At 45.7% G+C, this 15,906-nt stretch overlaps 3 protein-coding genes across 4 annotated transcripts; all 3 read left to right on the top strand.

Annotated features, from left to right (window-relative positions):
• The first annotated feature begins 488 nt into the window (after positions 1-488).
• Positions 489-4,727, top strand: LOC120965268 (uncharacterized). 2 transcript variants are annotated; one of them, XM_073498098.1, is made up of 3 exons: positions 489-1,294; positions 1,897-3,100; positions 3,587-4,727. In XM_073498098.1, the coding sequence occupies exons 1-2, from the start codon at positions 1,159-1,161 to the stop codon at positions 2,511-2,513; spliced, it is 753 nt and encodes a 250-aa protein (XP_073354199.1). In that variant the 5' UTR covers positions 489-1,158; the 3' UTR covers positions 2,514-3,100; positions 3,587-4,727. The 2 variants fall into 2 exon arrangements, 1 of the variants encoding a protein (XP_073354199.1); XR_012183029.1 differs by having other exon boundaries at positions 866-1,294; positions 1,865-3,100.
• Positions 4,728-8,074: 3,347 nt separating this feature from the next.
• On the top strand, positions 8,075-9,540 carry LOC109747132 (uncharacterized). Its single transcript, XM_020306221.3, has 2 exons — positions 8,075-8,294; positions 8,688-9,540. Exons 1-2 carry the CDS (start codon positions 8,222-8,224, stop codon positions 9,239-9,241), a joined length of 627 nt encoding a protein of 208 aa, XP_020161810.1. The 5' UTR covers positions 8,075-8,221; the 3' UTR covers positions 9,242-9,540.
• Positions 9,541-10,575: 1,035 nt separating this feature from the next.
• On the top strand, positions 10,576-13,644 carry LOC109747130 (auxin-responsive protein SAUR36). Its single transcript, XM_040390770.3, has 2 exons — positions 10,576-11,333; positions 11,428-13,644. Exon 2 carries the CDS (start codon positions 12,998-13,000, stop codon positions 13,448-13,450), a length of 453 nt encoding a protein of 150 aa, XP_040246704.1. The 5' UTR covers positions 10,576-11,333; positions 11,428-12,997; the 3' UTR covers positions 13,451-13,644.
• The last annotated feature ends 2,262 nt before the right edge of the window (positions 13,645-15,906 follow it).

The raw sequence follows: 15,906 nt of genomic DNA, 5'->3' as shown, positions 1-15,906 counted from the left end.
ATAACTGAACTAGTCACCGAATTTTTTCACAGTAGCAGCGAAGGCTTTTTTCTTCAAATCATCAAATGCCAAGCAAACTGACAGGAATTTCACTAATATGACTATGTGAGCAAGAATTGCACTAGTACAATCTGTTACTCCAGCCTACAGCTTGAGGATATAAGCAAACTGACTTCATATAGGATACACGCACTGCACTAGTACATTTTCGGCATGCCTACATCTCTACAGGCTACAGGCTATAAGCAAAGCAATTAAGCATGACATGCCATTAAGCATCGCACTAATACATCTGCTACAGTCAAGAAACAGCTTCCTACAGACGTCATGCTACAACATCAGGACTGTCGTGGTTGTAGGAGGCTATCCAGAGGGTGTTGGCGCCCGCATTTGAGACAAGTCATCACCGTCACGGAACCATCAATTCGCCATGGCTTCGTCGTTGAGACGGCCGCCGGATCTCCGTTGTTGTCGCTGGTCGCCGTTGTCGTCCCTTCTTGGTTGCCGTCGCAAACGGACTTCATGGGAGCCGTCCAGCCCAAGGTTGCTATCGCACGAGGGCTTGGGTTGGGATTTACGTTTTGGAGCGACGGCGTGCGGGATTTGGCAGCAGAGGATCAGAGGATTTGGGGCAGCACGAAACGACTTGGGGACCTCGGTTGAGGATCGTGGAGGACAGACTTTTGGGGGGTTTGCTGCAAAAATAAATGGTTGTTAGGTCCAAAAGCGGGCGGCTAATTGTAAATGTTTCTGTTGCTGCACGGGAGGCGCATGATTTAGTGTTAATGGCTGAGATCACAGGGATACATGGATACACAATAAGCTCGGATTCACGAGATATGCTGCCAACGTCCTTATATGCTTCTGCGGAGGCAACATGGACCCTGCCGTCCACCATTGGCGATGACCTCCCACACTCCTAGGGCTTTGTATGTATTACCTTCATTCCTAAATATATGACGTTTTGGCAGTTCAATTTGAACCGCCAAAACATCGTATATTTAGGAACAAGAAATATTTGTTTTTGAGGGGAGTAGTATATTTCTTTTGTGTATGTGTGTGTGTTTTTTTGCCGGAGGAGTGCTTCTTGTGTCTTTTGGTGTGTTCAGCTTAGGTGGATGGCACGTGGCAACCTTCTCATAAAAAAGAATAAAACAAATGGCGAGATTCGCACCTAAATCAAACCCCAGCCTCCAGTCCGCCGCCGCCGCCCACCCCCGTCACCGGAGTTCCGCCCGCCGCCTCCGCTCATCGCCGAAGGCCGCCCGCGGCGCCCGCATTTGCCTCACCGCCGGTATGTATCCGCCTTGCTCGCCACCCGTCCGACGCCTCACCGCTTCTTCTGCAGCACGCACCCTAACGGCGGCTGCACGATCTCGGCCACAAACCGCCCGACATCCTCTCCGACCCCATCCCCAACCCACTGAATCCTAAGCCCAGGTGTGATTTGCTTGATCTGCTCTTGTGCAACTTTCAGGCAAAAAAATAATAGTATTCCTAGTATGCAATCAACTCAATGTACCCCAGTTTTGGGATATTTTTAGGGGTTCAATTCATGTTAGTTCATCCTGTAAGGATCATGGTCTTTGGCCCAGTTCATACTTCATAGTGGAACTTATTCAATTTTCCAACTTGAATAAGCAGCCAACAGCTTTGGGAGTTGGCTATTAGCCATCTTTTTGACGCCATAATTTTCGCAACCTGAACCAGCTTCTGTGAAGTTGTAACTTTGGCCTCTTTCTGTAAATTCATGCCTGAAATAGCCATGCTTTTTCCTGTGAATCATTGTTTTTGCATTGATGGTTGTTAAATGGAGAACCGTGTGTGATTGTTAACCCCTCTATATCTACTCCTACATTCACAGCAAGACTGACTGAGAAGATTCGCTCAAATCAGTGTGGCAGGCCATTGACATGGAGGCGATTTTCGCGAGCACTGATCGCCTTCTCCAGGTAGCCACGGACTCCCATGCGCAGCCCAGCGCTCTGGGACGCCTCCGACGGGTGCTGGATGGCGCCGCGGCGCGTTGCATCTCCGACGCCACCTTCACCGACTGGCTCAAAGTGACGTTGGACGACTTAATTGTCCACGTTGACAAACTTGACAACTTCACAAGGACGGTTGACAACATCACTGCTCGCCTCCGGTCCACGTGCCACCCTAAAGGCAGCCACCGCGGCGTCTCCCCAGCTGGCCAACTCGCCGGCCTCCATGGAAATGATCTCTTTCGCACACTGATGACCCTGCAACTGCCTGAGGCTGCGCCTGCGGAGTTCTTCCTGGAGGCCGCACTCGCTGCGCAGAGCCTCATCATGCATGACCAGCTCGACCTTTTCATCGAACTCAGTGAGAAGGTCATCTTGGAGGGCGACACTATGGCGGTCAACGAGTACAACCTCATGGCCTTAATGGACCACAGGAAAACTTTGGTGAAGTTCATTCACGAGCACATTAAACTCTCCTACGCCGCTGCCACTTCACGTACTTTGCCACCCACTGGCCCAGCGAAGTAAAAGCTTGATTGCCATAACTAAGCTAGCTAGTTGCAAGTAAGACAAAGAAGGGTCGTGATGGATCCTTAGTTGGTTTCCGTATGTAGTCTGCTGCATCGTCTTTATCGAGCCAAAGAGCAAGAACAATTACTTTATTTATATATTATGCTACTTGTCAGCGGTTGAGTCTGTCTGAAGTACTAGTAATAGTTGCTATCAAACTGCGCCCTGTGTGCTTGGCCTGCTATAATTAATATTGTACAATGCAATTTGTTTGGCATCAAGTTCTGTTATCAATAGTCTATATGTTTCTTTTGTTGTGTTGCATTACCTGCCTTCTATTTTACTTCATGCACCATGCATCTGTATATTTATGCTCTCCTTTATTTTTTGATGATGGTACAAACGAATGTTCACACGCTGACATGAACAGATTAACATTGATGAACAAATGTCTTAAGTGTTTGTTCCATAACTGTTTAATCTTCCAAGCCTGCTAACCATGGTTTTAGATAACAAACACATGCCAAGTATGTGCTGTCATAATTGCCCTCAAGTATTTTCAGGCTGCCGACTGCTTTATGCTATGCAAAGTTGTATGGATTCAGGTGTGTTCATTTGTTCAGTAATATTTAAATGTTGATGATTTCTAGTTTAAGAAGAGACCTTTCTTATACTGCTATTACTATCTTCTGTTTTATTTTGTGATTTATGTTCTACTTGCTTATTTCTTATGCCGAAGTCCCGATGGCCATTTGATAGTTTTTCTCAGAGGATCCTCACCTGAAAATGGCTATTGTATCACCTGGTCATGTCACTTAATTCTTTCTTTTCCTAATAACCTGGCTTAGATGATCGATGTAATAAAAATTAGTGTATTTTCCCTTAGCTTTTGTTTTTTGAGGAATCCCCCTCAACTATTGGCATCTAGCTTGAACAGACACATCCATTATTTATTCAATGTATGCTATGTATATGTAAGAGAAGAACAATAGTGACTGCTGGTGTTCCTGCTTGATTGCTTGCAAGATTGTAAAACACAATTTTGTCCCTCTCCTATTGCCTACATTAAACTTTCTATCTACACTATCCAGGTGAACTACAGAAAACAGAGGACAAGAACAGGCTCTGAATGTATGTTCTTCAGGAGCTACAGATAGCAAATTTGTTTGCTGGCTCCAACGGTTTGCATTGCGCAACCAGTGTGTTGTCAAGATGCCACCACAGAGCTCAGCAACGCATTCTCAACCTCCGGAGAGGCATTTCTCCTGAGCAAGCACATGATATATATACTCCATCACTCTGGCATCACAAGGCAGTGTGATCTTGCCATCGCTAGCGAAGCCAAATTCCTCCTGGGACATCTTCAGGGGCTTGCTGAAGATCGTCGTGCTGAGGTACACCAATGGTACCTCGACGCGGCTCTCATCAACCGTGTACATGACACAGTGGCCCTTGACCGCTACAGAGATGCAGCACTCTGTTTCTTCTATGGCTGTTGCTGTCAGCCTCTTCCGCTTGCTGCCATCCTCTGCCACTTCTTTGCCAATTGAGCAAGTCGCTTGGCGCTGATCATGGTTGTTTCTGGGTCTTGTTTTTCAGCTAGAAATTTGAATAAGTGAGGTATGGATGCTGTAATGCTCTGTTGGTGCTGTATGAGCTGATGGTTTTGAGCATATCCGTTTGCTGAATTTATAGCCAAGCGGAAGGACATCGTGACGTTGAAGTGTAGTTGTAATTACAAAAGATGGCAAGGGACATGGCCAGTGATCAGCACATACAGTGTTGTGTGATGGGGGAACATGCTGGATCCAACATAGCATAGACCATTGGTTTGCTCTCATATCATTTGTCAGTTTGGCATGCTGGTGAGGGACAAGGCGGTGATCTGTTCTGTGATTTGGATGTGGATGGATCAGGTTGAGATATCATCAGTGTCAATGATCATGCTGCTATCTGAAGCTCTGAACCGACTGAAAGGAAAACGTGTAGGACTAATGATCAGGAACTCGTTCATGGGTTGTTGATCAGTCAGATGCGTTCATCTGGCTGAATCCACTTGCTCAACAAATGTCGCTGTTTATTCTGCTTGTGGTCTGCTCCACGCCGAGCATCTCATGTGGTCTCCAATTCACTCCTTTTCCCCCCATTTTGACTTCTAGGTCAGAAAGAAAGAAGTACACACTCTGTTCTGAAAGGTATATTTAATTTCATAACTTGATTCTTCACAAAACTGAGATTGGTGTATCATTCAAGTGTTTGGTGACTAGTTCTCATATACTCCCTCCGTTCCTAAATATAAGTCTTTGTAGAGATTCCACTATGGACACCAAAATAATAATAGCTAACAAAAAAACTTACGATGTAGAACCCAGAAAAAATGTTCATCTATTTAAGAAGGTTTTTGTTACCAAAATATAGTAAACCCAGAAATATTTCTTAGTACAAAGAACACGAGAAGTGAAAAATTTCATCCAGGTTTGTGTATCACTATCACCTAGCGACGATTACAAGCACTGGAGCAAGCCAAAGTCCTGTCGCCGTCATCGCCCCTCCCTCGTCGATATTAGGCAAACCTTGTTGTAGTTGACAGACGTGAAGTCGTTGTGCTAAGAACCCACGGGATTAGCGCACCAGAACAACAACCGTTGCTGATGAAGAGAAGAGTAGATTGGAAGATCCCATTTATAGACACATGAATGTAGACGAACAAAGACTAAATCCATGAGGATCCACCAAAGACAAAACGCCAATTGAATCATGTGAGATACGTGAAAGACAAACCTTCACACGCCCTCCGACGATGTGCTAAACATCACATGGACGGGGGCTAGGCGGGGAAAATCTTATTCGATTCTCAAGGAGTCATTATAACCTCGCCTTCCTAAGTACCTTACCAAAACTATAGAAAAACACCTAAAATGAAGCCCTCCCGCCAGTAAGGATCGAGATCCACCGCACCTCCATGGACCTAATTAAGACCATTGGAGACGAGGCAAGCCGGTGGCTGCATGGCAGGAGGAGAAAAACCCTATGCGTTGGGTGCTCTTTGAGGTGGAGTGAAGGGCCCCAAAACAAAATTTTAAAAGGAAATAAAAATAAAAGTGAGAAATAGCATCGAAATAAGAAAATTAAAAATATGAAAATAAGAAAATCAAAGAAAAAAATAAAAATAGCAAGCTACCTTAAGCCCATGGGGCGTATGCCAATGAGCAAGCCCTCTCTGTTACCTATAATAAGGAGATATATCAGCGTCATGAAAGAAAGTTGGGGTAGGAAGGTAAACCTAAGAGCATCTCCAACCGTTGGCAACCCCAAGAACATCACCGAACCAAAAAAGTTGGTGTCTTAGGGGTCATCCGGTGAAATCCGGCGAAATAAAGAGGGCATCTTCCCAGTCATACCCCACCCCAAGCAAAAGTTTGTGAGGAGAATGATTAAGTGGGCCAAGAAAAAGGACATGTGGTGAGACACGATTCGCCGAAACTTCCGCCGGCGCCCCCAAGAGACCCCCAGCGCGCCGGGTTTCGCCTGGGTTTGCCGGCGCTATTTTGACGTCCTGGGGGGCGTTGGGGGCGTGGCTGGGCCGTTTTTCGGCGAAAAGTGCCGTCCGAGCCTAAAACCGAGCCTAAAAAGGTGTACTGGGGGGCGTCCTGGGGAGGCTAGTGGAGATGCTCTAACTACCCATTTCCTCTGCTTATGGAGGAGGCGACAAGGTCCCCATCATCCACCATCGGCGGCGATCCCATGAGTCCTCGCTTCCTTCAAATGTTGCTCCAGAGGCGAAGAGGTAGGGAACCGAGTGCCTCGTGTCCGACTTGTAGATAGTTTAGGATTTTTCTAACAGCAGTGCTAAAAGGAGGTGGTGAAGCCGTTTCACATAAGGCCTTCTCGGCTCCCTCCCTTGATGGTGGTCCTCCAAATAGAGGCGCCAAGAAGCACAGTCTTTGTGTTCCTCGCTGGACTGTCCATCTGTGAGGCTAGGTTTTTCCTTTTTTGTTTAGAGGGGCTACGATATATAGGGTGTCAAAAAAAAATACTAGAACAAGGTTGGTGCTTGTAGACAAGTGAGTTTGGTGGCTTTATTGATGCGCCACAATGATACATGATCTGTCATCCACTATAGATGCTCTCTTCCGCTCGCAAAGCTTCCTCGCAATGGTGCCACAACTTTTGAACAGGTGAATCTCGTCTCCTCTTCTGCCGGCTGCCACTTTGGTCCCGATGGAGGACGACCTCCCACACTCTCAAGGATCTATCTGTATATTTCTTTATGTGGGGTGCTCTTTGTTGTTTGGGCTGGAACAATGGCTTTTTTAACACAATGCAGACGCAAACACTCATACATGCACGCATACACCCACCTCTATGGACGCGCGTGCACACACATACACACACATCCTATCTCTATGAGCACCTCCGAGAGACCGAGCTAGCACATGACATTGACAAAGTCGCCATAGACGCCTTCATAGTCGACAGGAGCGTCTTCTCCTAGTGAATGTACATCGCTGAAAAGTCTGAGAAAAAATGCAAAAAAGTGCGAGCACCAGTGTCAAATCTAGGACTTGAAATCTGATTGGGTGGTGATACTACTGTTCTCCTAACTATTCAACCATAGTGTGCGCGGCTGTTGGTTACCGCTTCGTTTGCTGCTCCTGGACAGCTTCAAAGCGGTGATCGGGAGGTGCTTCTTGCCTGCTTCTCTTGACAATGGCAACACCGTGGGTCCTCATCCTCCCCGGCGGCCGCTCCGGCGGTGGGAGCGGATGGGGACCCTGGCAGTTTCTCTCCAGTAGGGAGATAGAATTGGCATAGTTTGCTTTCAGAGGTGCTGCATCAATGGTGGGGACGACGCCTCATCGAAATAATCTGCTTCTGCTCTCCCCCATCTTGGTGGTGCTCTAATGGGTGGCGCCAGGGAGCAGGTGGCTCAGTCTTCTTGCCGGTCTTCAAATCCGGTGAGATTTGTGTTTGATGGTCGGCCCATGGCACTCTCCCAGGTGGTGTTGGTGTCGACTGTCTCAGTTGTGTTTGGTGTCTTGCAGTAGGGTGCATGGATGGCGGTAAGCAGTGGCCTTCCTCTTCTTCGATTACATTGGATGAAGTTGAAGACTTTAGGATCTAGCGGACACGGGAAAGAACCCCAGCCGACGTGCCAAAAAGCCTCGGCCTCGTCGTTTGCGGTGGTCCGGTTCATCGGCTCGAAAAGCATCATTGTATCTGAAGGTGCTCCTCTAGATCTGGGTATGAAAGCGGTTTCTTTCTTTCTTCAGTGTTGCCTCGGTGGTGGCGGAGAACGATGATGGACGACGTTTCGGCGTGGCGCCAGAATCCGTCATGGTGGAATTTTAGTTTTGCTTCTTGCAGAGTCTTCGATGCAATATTGCAAGACATCTATGTATGTCTCTTTGTAATGACCACATGTGTTTTATTTGTAATATGTTTGTTTAATCATATATATATATATATATATGTATATGTGGTTATTTAAAAAAGAATATATGTGGTTATTTAAAAAAGAAAAACCATAGCCCCTCTGGTTTCTTTGGTGTGGTGTGCGTGACTGGGTGAATGGCACGTGGCCACCTCTCGTCAAAAGAAAGGAAAAAAAGGCAAGATTCGCACCCAAATCAAACCCCGTCTCCAGTCTCCAGTCCGCCGCCCCGTCGCCGGAGTTCCGCCCGCCGGCCGCCGCCCGCCGCGCCCGCATTTTCCTCACCGCCAGTATGTATGCGCCTCCCCGCTTCTTCTGCAGTACGGGCCCTAACGCCGGCTTCACCATGTCCGGCACTGAACGCGGTAAATCCCCTCCGTCCCCCATCCCCATTGAACCCTAAGCCCAGATGTGATTTGCTTGCTCTGTTCTTGTGCAGATTTTAGTATGCAGTTAGCTCATACACCAGTTTTGGGATATTTCAAGGGTTCAATTAGTGCTAGTTCATCCTGTAAAGGTTCATGCTTTTTGGAACCTGTTATTCATTTATTTTTCAATCTGAAACAGCAGCGGCCATCTTTGGGAGCTGGATATCCACCATAATTTTCGCAACCTGAATAGCTTTTGTGAAGTTGTAATTTTTGGCCTCTTACTATATCTTCTTGTGAATCACATATTGTTTCTGCACATTTATGTTTGTTAAATGAGAACTGTGTGTGGTTATTAACCCCTCTATGTGTACTCCTACCTTGGCATAGACATAGCGGCACTTGGTATAAACCACAATCGTGTTCTCAAGGCGGCTCGGGACACCCACCCACACCCTGACACTCTGGAACGCCTCCAGCGGGTGCTGCTGGGCGTCATGATGCATTGTCTCTCCGATGACGCGGATTCACTCAGAAGGATGATGGATGACTTCCTTGTCAAATTCAGCAACTTCACCAGGAAGATGGACCACATCAGCGCGCGCCTCCAGGCCACGCGCAGCCCTAAAGGCCGCCGCCGCGGCATCTCCCCCGCTGCCCAGCTCGCCAGCCTTTATGGAGATGATCTCTTCCGCGCCCTGATGGGCGTGCAGCTGCCAGTGGCCACACCTGCGGAGGTCTGCCTGGAGGTCGCCCTCGCTGCACAGCGCCTCATCGTGCATGACCAGCTCGACTTTTTCATCAACCTCTTTGAGAAGACTGTCTTCGGGGCTGGCACTACGACGATCAGGGAGTACAACATCATGGCCTTCAAGGACCACAGGAAAACCTTGGAGAAGTTTGTTCAAGAGCACATTGACCTGGCCGACGCTGCTGCCACTTAACATCCACCTACCAGCCCAGCAGAGTAAAAGCTCAATTGCCTGAAAAGACGAAGGAGGGTAGTTGATGTATCCTTAGTTGTCTTCCTTACGTAGTTTGCTGCATCATTGTTGTCGAGCCAAGAACAACTACTTATGTATGTATTACGCTACTTGTCAGCGATCGAGTCTGTCTTAACTCGTGAGTAGTAGTAATAGTTGCTATCAAGGTGTGCCCTGTGTGCATGCTCGCTATAACTAATTTTGTACAACGTAATTTGTTTGGCACCAAGTTCTGTTAGTAATAATATGAATGTTACTTTTGTCGTGCTGTATTACATGGCTTCTATTTTAATTCATGCACCATGCATCTATATATTTTGCATGTCCTTTAGTTTGATGAAGATACATACAAATGTTCACACACTGACATGAACAAATTGACATTGATTAACAAATGTCTTGAGTGTTTGTTTCACAAGTGTTTGATCTTCCAAGCCTGCAAGCAAGCCTGCTAACCATGGTTTCAAATGAAGCTGAAGATTATGAGTAACAAACACATGCCAGGTGGCGTAATTGTCCTTGAGTATTTTCAGGCTGCCAACTGCCTAATGCAAAGTTGTTTGGATTCAGGGGTGTCCAGTTGTTCAGTAACGTTTAAACGTTGATGATTTCCTTTTTAAGAATAAAATCTTCCATACACTGGTAAGTACTAATTTATCTTTTCTTTTGTGATTTATGTACTACTTGCTTATTTCTTATCTCAAAGTCCCGATGGCCCTTTAATAGCTTCTCTCAAAATTTCATCATTCTTTCCCCCCTAATAACCTGGCTATGGAATTATTGGCATCTGAATGAACAGTTGCATCAATTATTTATTCACTGAATGCAATGTATATCTACAAGAAAAACAACTGCATCTACTGGCGTTGCTGCTTGATTGCTTGCAAGATTATAGTGCATTACACAGCAATTTTCCTTCTCCGTTGCTTATATCTAACTATCTACGCTATCCAGGTAAACTACAGAAAACAGAGAACAAGAACAGGCTCTGCATGCATGTTCTTCAGGAGCTACAAACAACCAATTTGCTTGCTGGCTCCAACAGTTGGAATTGCGCAACCAGTGTAGTGACAAGATGTCACCATGGAGATCAGCAGTGCGTTCTCGACTTCGACAGAGGCATTTCGCCTGAGCAAGCACATGACATACTCCATCACTCCGGCATCACAACGCAGTGTGATCTTGTCATCGCTTGCGAAGCCAAACGCCTCCTGGGACATCCTCAGGAGCTCGCTGAAGATCGTCGTGCTGAGGTACACCAATGCTACCTCAAAGCGCCTCCCATTGGCTGTGTACATGACACAGTGGCCCTTTGACTGCTACAGAGATGCTGCACTTCTCATTTTCTTTGGCTGTTGTTGTCAGCCTCTTCCTCTTAAATGCTGCCATCCTCTGCCACTTCTTTGCCAATTGAGCAAGTCGCTTGGCGCTGATCATGGTTGTTTCCGGGTCTTGTTTTTCAGCTGAACACCAGAGAAGTGAGCTATGGATGCTGTAATGCTTAGTTGGTGGTGTATGAGCTGATGGTGTTGAGCATAGCCGTCCACTGAATTTATTTCCGAGAGGAAGGACATGGTGATGGTGAAGTGTAGTTGTCATTACAAAAGATGGCAAGAGACATGGCCATGGGATCAGCACATGCAGTGTTGTAGTATGATTCATTTGGATTTGATTGTGATGGGCCCAAATGTTTGGAACGTGCTGGATCCAATAGCGGTGGCATTAAACCATTGGTTTGCTCTCATATCATTTGTCAGTTTGGCAAGCTGGTGAAGACAAGGCCATGATCTATTCTGTGATTTGGATATGGATGGATCGGGTTTATATATCATCAGTGTCAATGATCGGTCGCCTCTTAACTTTCGGCCTCAGATTGGTTGTTGATCGGTCAGATGCGTTCGTCTTCCTGAATCCATTTGCTCAACAGATGTCACTGTTTTTTCAGCTTGTGATCCGATCCACGTCCAGCATCTCATGTGGTCTCCATTTCACTCTTTCCCCCCAGTTTGACTTCTAAGTCAGAAAGAAAGAAATACAAACTCTGTTCTGAAAGGTATATTTCACTACTTAATTCTTCACAAAACTGAGATTTTTATCTAGGATTATTCAAGTGTTTGGTAACTAGTTCTGAGTTGCTCAATCTGCAGGTGTCCATTAGTTATTCAGCAGTTAATGGAAGTTTTCTTTCATCTAATTCTAGGCAGGTAAGATTTGTTAAACTCATGTGGTATGCATACTTGAATGTACACCCTCTGTTTTTCCGTTGAATGATAGGCAAAGCTCCTGTGTCATTCTTCAAGGAAAACATGTGCAGGACTCATTAGTTTTATAGTTTCTAAAATATTAGCGCACATTAGTTGTAGTTTTAAATTGTATGCCTTGACTCGGTTTGTTAACACACAAATATAGCTGTGTTACGTACTGAGTCTGAAACAAACAGTGAACACTTAGCCTGATCAAAGCTTGCAAATTTCATCACAATTATTTTTCCATTTCCAATCTAATAGCTTCATATTTACATCTTCTGTCTGTGTGGCAAGGCCATACTGATGTAGCATGCTGTTATCTTGGCTTTACATTTGCAGTTAGCATTCTGGTCAGGCCAGCATGGCAACACACTCTTTTGATCTCTGATAAGACCACATTGTCATCTTGGCTTTACACTTGCAGTTAGCATTGCATGTTCTGTCTGTCCCTTGCCTCTACTTTTCAGCCGTGCGTTTAATTAGTACACCAAACAAGTACGTATATACTCTCTCTTTGCCAAATTACGGTGCATATAAAATTTGGTCACAGTCAAACTTTGTAAAATTTGATGAAGTTTATAGGAAAAATATGAACATTTACGATACCGAATATATGCCATATGAAAATATATTCCTTGATGAACCAGGTGTCAAACTCTATGGAGTATTTCATTAGTGAAGATATGATTAATCAAGCACCCAAAATGATTAGTTTGTATCACAAACTGAAATGGACCCAATTTACACACGGTCTCCATGTGCTTCTTATATTTGACATTAAAACAGATCGAGTATGGCAGCACGCTGGACGATGCTTCGGTGCCTTAAGGCACCTACCTTTGTGTCTATGACATGTGGGCCCAACAGATGGCTGGCCCACATGTCAGTGACCCAAAGGCAGGTGCCTTTAAGGAACCGAATAGTTATGCCCAACAAGTGGCAAACCGATAGCCCTAGACAAACTAAATCTACTCCCTCTGTTCCATAATGTAAGACGGAGGGAGTAGATCACATTTCATTTGGTAAGACATGGTTCATCAAGCACCCAAATGATTAATTTGTATCACAAATAGAAATGGTACAAATTTACAGACGGTCTCCATGTGCTTCTTATATTTGTCACTAAAACAGATGAGTATGGCAGCACGCTATGGTGTCCAAGCACACCCAAAAAGAACTACTGTACACCGCTAGTTATGTCCAACAAGTGGCAAACCGATGGCCCCAGACAAATCAAATCAAGATCACATTCTACTCCTTCAGCATTGCATGTTCTGAGCCCATGGCCATGTCCCTTGCCAACCTGTCAGGATAGCTGCTGCACCTAAACTGCATTGTTCTCTTCTCTTCCTCCCTCACCCCTATAAATCCATCAGATTAGCACCACCACCAGCACCACATCAGTTCATTCAGAGACCAAAGCAGCGTTACTACACCTAGCCAAGAAAGAAATACAAGGAGGAAAAGAAGCATGGTCAGTGCCAAGAGACTTGCTCAGATGGCAAAGAAGTGGCAGAGGATGGCGTCCATCGGGAGGAAGAGGCTCACCCAAACCACATCAGCGGTCAAAGGAGCAGCCAATGACGAGCGATGTGCAACTTCGCCGTCGGTTGCAATGAAGGGCCACTGTGTGGTGTACACCGCCGACAGTGTGCGGTTTGAGGTGCCGCTGGCATACCTCGACACGGCGGTCTTCTGCGAGCTCCTGGCAATGTCCCAAGAGGAGTTCGGCTTTGCAGGTGGCTATGATGGGAGGATCATGCTGCCCTGTGATGCCACGGTCATGGAGTATGCCCTGCGCTTGCTCCGGAGAGATGCCTCCACGGAAGTCGTGATGGCATTCATGAGCTCCATCGCGAGGCCGTGCAGCTTCGAGGGCAGTGTGGTGGGCGTAGGGCTTAACAAGCAAGCAGTAGTTTGTTAGCCTCTGAAGAAAGGCATGCAGCTGTAGAGGAGCTAGATTTAGCCCTGCTCTGTTAATTTCATGATATGAATATACTGTAGCAAGTTGCAGATTGGACAAGGAAATTTATGAAGATTACCTCGCACTTCTCGACATGGTGAACTTTTGTAACTCCAATAAAGAAAACCTTGGGTATACATATCAAAATTTAAATAGCCGGCTATAGCCCTGCTATAGCGCTTTGAGCAAGGTGCCACTAAATGAAAGGCTATATGATTCATGTACAATTGTGCGAAAAAGTTCTGAAATAGCTGGCTATAGCCTCACTATAGCTGATTTGGAGGAGCGCCGCTATTTGGTTTAGCTCGCTATTTAAAACAATGATAGTGGCGATACTCCTTATAAGAAATTAAGCACACATATCTTGTTGGCAAGAGGTACCAAATGTGTATCATTTCTTCTGTCTGATGTAATGATTCAGGAAAGCTGATAGCTGTTTTCTTCGCTGAAGTTAGGTCCAGCTTGCAGCTTCAACCATGTCGAATGTAACCATCTTAACAAGCTACACTAGTTATTGGAAAAATTCATGATGATATAAACACAAGTCTAACAGCATATGATGATAGTTGAATGCTGACACAGTGACCCGATCATAGCTGCATAGAGGGACTCGAATGGCGCGGATCTTCATATAGCTCCATTGGGCCTCTACGGTGTGGGTTGAGTCAAGGATCACCTACGGCAAAGTCAGAGTTGTTTTGCTCGGGGTTTAGGGGTGTCGATGACACCTCTAGGGTAGGAGTGATAACAATGACGCCAGCGCGCTGTCTCGGCGAGGCACTCTTCGGAATGGTGTGAGTGGGTATATTATATGGGCCGTTCAGCAGTTGTGATGATTTTGTCACCGGGTTTTCTCTAATTAACTGGGCAATCTGGTTTCGCTCGGTTTCTTCTAAGTATCCGGGCAACTCTTTTCTTCTTAATGAATGCAATAATCCTGCCATTTTGAAAAAATGGACGATAGTTTGAAGCAATGAAAAAAATAGCGCGCTACAACAAAACAGCGCCGACCTCAAAATATGCTATTAGCGTGCTATATCACGCTATAGCGTGCTATTAGCGAGACATTGTACACCGATATATTTAGCGAGACAATTCTCAATACGCTATAGCGTGCTATTAGCGACGCTATAGCGCGCTATTTTTTTCAGTGGTTTGAAGTCATGAAGAAGAGTCTAATGAAAGTCTCATCTTCTTGATACAAGAATCTAGTCTGTCATCCAACTTGGTTATACTAGACACATTTTTTGCTTCTCCCTCACGGCATAATGCATACGACTGAAATCAGGGAACAAAGCAGCCATGCGCATGAGTAAATGGTGCATGTTTGCCAGTAATTAGAGAATAGGTACTGGAATGGGCGCTTGTCCAACTAGCACCGCGGACAGTCGCTTCAGGAGGTGCGCATATATCGGCGTGCCTCAACCCCTAGTATATATACATCATGGCGAGCTGCATCAAAGATGGAAGTGCGTAACATAAACGACATAAAAAAAGGCAGGTGAATCAAGCTAGCTACATACATAAGGTAGTTGGTCCAAGGACAAGCTTTGTCCTTTGTGATGATCTTAGAACATACTGCACCTCACATTCATGCACCTAGCTTGGAGATAACTGTCACATAACTACATGTCGAGACACCAGCTGGTCTCAGGAGTGCCTTTATAAATCTACTCGTTTATGTTATCAGCAGGTATTTTCTTTGGCCGAGCTAGCTAGCTATATTCACGCGTGTGGTTGTGGTTGTTTGTCATACCTGTACTCCATGAGAAATACTATCCATGCTATAGATGAGGATTACGTTCATTACATGACCGCACTGAATGGGAATGTGAGGCAACAGGAATCTGGACGAGCAGTCCTGCGTTGTGCAGCCGCAAGTGGCCACACTCCTCATGATAGGTCGATGATGTTAATGTCTCTAATGTGCATCGCCTAGTCCGGTTATACAATGACACGGAGCTGGTACATCTCTTGGACGGCGAGGAGAGGTCATCTTCCTTATGGGTTTTCATGACAGCTGCTCACCGCTTTTATGGCTGGGCCGATTATCTTGGTTCAACGAAATCAAATTAGAATTCTGATGCATTTAGCTAGAATTGTTTTTTGCAGGGTAAAGGGAGTTTTATTGCATAGTTGTAGCTAGTGTTACAGTCAAGAGGCCACAAATCTCAGTACAAAGTGGAACCAAGTTCACCCACACAACCGTGGCGCACTCGGAGCGGCTATAACTGGCCAACAGATCTACAACTCTATTCTGAGTACGATGAATCTTCTGTGGTAAAAACTACATATTACACATCAACTCTTTAATTTCTAGAACTAACTGTCCATAAGCCGATCGAGTCAAGGCATTGCTTGAGAGGATTGAGAGTCCCTCAGAAGAGTTCACCTGAACCACCACTGGACGTGACGTG

This window comes from Aegilops tauschii, chromosome 5 (assembly GCF_002575655.3).
Source record: "Aegilops tauschii subsp. strangulata cultivar AL8/78 chromosome 5, Aet v6.0, whole genome shotgun sequence".
NCBI classification, from domain to species: Eukaryota; Viridiplantae; Streptophyta; class Magnoliopsida; order Poales; family Poaceae; genus Aegilops; species Aegilops tauschii.
The sequence above is the reverse complement of the archived record's forward strand: the minus strand, read 5'-3'. Positions and strand labels throughout refer to the sequence as shown.

What these genes read in the sequence shown, in the direction of transcription:
- LOC120965268 (XM_073498098.1), top strand. Translation starts at nt 1,159, where the DNA reads ATGGCGAGATTCGCACCTAAATCAAACCCCAGCCTCCAGTCCGCCGCC. An exon ending in CCGCATTTGCCTCACCGCCG is followed by an intron (nt 1,295 to 1,896) that starts GTATGTATCCGC and finishes CGCTCAAATCAG; the next exon opens with TGTGGCAGGCCATTGACATG.
- LOC109747132 (XM_020306221.3), top strand. Translation starts at nt 8,222, where the DNA reads ATGTATGCGCCTCCCCGCTTCTTCTGCAGTACGGGCCCTAACGCCGGC. An exon ending in CATGTCCGGCACTGAACGCG is followed by an intron (nt 8,295 to 8,687) that starts GTAAATCCCCTC and finishes ACCTTGGCATAG; the next exon opens with ACATAGCGGCACTTGGTATA.
- LOC109747130 (XM_040390770.3), top strand. Translation starts at nt 12,998, where the DNA reads ATGGTCAGTGCCAAGAGACTTGCTCAGATGGCAAAGAAGTGGCAGAGG.